The sequence below is a fragment of the Trachymyrmex cornetzi genome, unplaced genomic scaffold (genome assembly GCF_001594075.2).
Source record: "Trachymyrmex cornetzi isolate Tcor2-1 unplaced genomic scaffold, Tcor1.1 scaffold1723, whole genome shotgun sequence".
In the NCBI taxonomy this organism is placed as follows: Eukaryota; Metazoa; Arthropoda; class Insecta; order Hymenoptera; family Formicidae; genus Trachymyrmex; species Trachymyrmex cornetzi.
The window spans coordinates 7,555-10,453 of record NW_017296336.1 but is presented as its reverse complement, the minus strand read 5'-3'; the positions used below and the strand labels follow the sequence as shown (position 1 = coordinate 10,453).

Sequence of the window (2,899 nt, the reverse complement as noted above, 5' to 3'; positions counted from 1 at the left end):
GTAAAAAATCGGAAATGTTATAAACTTATAAATGTATACTCAAATGTATGTTCATATATCAAGATATAAATAAAATTATTTAAATATTTTGTATTTCCTATTTAAAACGTTTATTTCAAATACATATTTCTTATTTTATATTTTGAGTTAGTTTTTGAAATGTAGTTTTTACTTAAAATAAAAAATAGATTTCAAGAACTTCTTTTAAATATAAAATAGGTTATTTTAAATAAATTTTCGAAAACAATTTGTTATTTAAAATAAGAATATTCTTCAAAAAGAAATTCAAAATAAAAAAGCAAGCTAGTTTGACATTTTAAATAAAAGTTATTATATATTTTAAATAAATAAAATGCATTCTAGAATCCTATTTCTTATTTTACATTTTTAATAATTTTTTGCGACGTATTTCTTATTTAATATTTTACATAAATTTTTCGAACCTATTTTATATTTATTATTTCGAATAAATCGTATCACTCTTTTATCGACTCCTACGATTTTATATTTAAAATAAGTTTCTGGAACTTATTTTATATTTTATATTTTAAATAGGTCATGTATCAGTTATTTTACTGAGCCCTGTAAATAGCTGTTGTATGTACACTTTGGCGTTCTCCTTAAAAAGCCTACACTTTATACGACATTTCCCCCCCTCCCAAAAAATGGAGTGTAAAAGTGTATGGTGTACATACACTTTACACTTCTCGTGTATCGAGAAGAACAAACCTATTAGAATTAATTGAATATAATGTCTAACTTCACAAGGGTCGACCCTCAGTCCCCTCCTTTTCAACATCTACCTCAAGGATATGCCTATACATATTCACACGAATGCCAACTTGTTACAATACGCAGATGATGCAATCATTTACTCTACACACCGGAATATAGAAGAAGCTATCAACTCCGTTCAATACTCACTTAACAATATATACACATATTTAAGGAATCGAGGCCTCGAAATTTCTCCTGCTAAATCCAAATGGATCATCTCTCTAAATAGAAAAATCTCTCCTGCCTCTTCTTTATCTGTTAACAACATGGAAATCCCTAGGGTAAACTCGCACCGCTTTCTTGGAGTTATACTAGATCACAAACTTAATGGCAAATCTCACTTCAAACACCTCATCAACAAAGGACAGAATATCATAAACATCAATATGGCTCTATCTGGTATAAAATGGGGCGCACATCCTGGACTGTTACTCACCATATATCGCTCTGTCCTTAGAAGTTCAATCGAATACGGCTGCCAATTTTTCTCATGGAGTATTCAATCTTCTGAATTCACCAAGCTTCTTCGCATTCAATACAAAGCTATCAGAAAAGCTATGGGATATCGGATATCCACACCCATTAATGTTATGTTAAGCGAGGCAAGAGAACCACCGCTACACCACAGGTTCACTCTTTCTATCTCCAAATACATATACAAGGCTATGGCACATAAGTTCAGCCCCGCTTACCTAGCTCTAAAGCAAATGGATTTGGTAGCCACCAGCAAAAATCTGAAAATCCAAGCCATTCAGGATTCCTTTCAATTCAGGAATCTTTTCAAGGCCTATGTCCTCTCTAGACATGTAAAAAAAACAATTCATCGATCTGCATATCCAACCGCTTTTTGGCACAAATTGGAAGTCATATCCAGTGAGATCAATTATATTAGAGACATGCTCGAATGCGATACAAATAACCCGCCGGAATTTATTGCTCCACAGTTTTTACACAAATCTCTTGATTACAGATTAAACGCCATCACCATTTACACGGATGGCTCTAAGGAGCCTGGTAACCCCGTTGGAGCAGGGGTGTACTTATCTGATCTGGGCATTAGCATCGCGCATAAACTTCCTGCGCAAACCTCGATCTTTTCGGCAGAACTCTGGGCGATATATCAGGCGACTCTGCTCGCCAGAGACTGTGGACATAACAACACTACGATCTTCAGCGATTCTAAGAATGCTCTGGATGCAATCAGCAATAACAAATATTTCCAACGGAACTACATCATATATTATATTAAACAATCCATCCTGAACGCCTCCAAGGAAGGTACCAATATCGCTCTCTTCTGGATTCCATCGCACTCTGGCATTACAGGAAATGAAACAATAGACTCAATTGCTAAGGACGCTGCAATAAATGGCACTATTCCTGAGTTTCGTATACCACATGAAGATCTTTTCTATGAATCCAACAATAAAGCTTCAGCACAGTTTAAAGACTACCTCAAGACTGCGGCTTCATTCAAGGGAGTTCTCCACTTTGCACGTTATCAACTACTAAGAATACCTGGTTTGAGGACACTTCTCTTAATAGAGAAGAAATTGTCACGGTTAACCGGCTAAGATCTAACCATTATAATCTTAATGAAAGTCTATTCAGAGTTAACTTTATAAACTCGCCATCTTGCCCCTGTGGAGCAATAAATCAGAACATCAACCACGTTATTTACGAATGTAATCTATATTTCCACAAAGCTCACAAACTTCGTCTCTTTCTACGAAATAAATATCCTAACTCTCCCAATGATATCTTTCCTCTCCTATCCCAACCTTCCCCCACATTACGTAGACTCCTTGTAGCCTTCATGAAGGCTACCGACCTTTTCTTTTGAATTTCCCTCTATCTCCTTTAGCGCGCCGCTACCGCTAGGTGGCGACAGGCGTCTGGACTAGGGGAAATCATGAAAAAAAAAAACAAACTTACAACATATCCACCATCTTGGTCACCGCACACTTAATGACGCAGACAAGAAGACTAGAACCAGGAGAGTCAACTCGGCGTAAAAGCGGTAGTGGGGGTGAGGCAAGAAGTGGAAACGAACGACACCCCCCACTCTTGCGCTTCATCCTCTCTGTTGCTCTACATAGTCGGTTTCAATTCGTGACTGCGC

The 2,899-nt window shown here is 36.5% G+C and overlaps 1 protein-coding gene across 1 annotated transcript; it reads left to right on the top strand.

Annotated features, from left to right (window-relative positions):
• Positions 1-1,043: 1,043 nt before the first annotated feature.
• LOC108759173 (uncharacterized) lies at positions 1,044-2,351 on the top strand. The gene has a single exon (XM_018504486.1). The coding sequence runs from the start codon at positions 1,044-1,046 to the stop codon at positions 2,349-2,351; it is 1,308 nt and encodes a 435-aa protein (XP_018359988.1).
• Positions 2,352-2,899: the final 548 nt, after the last annotated feature.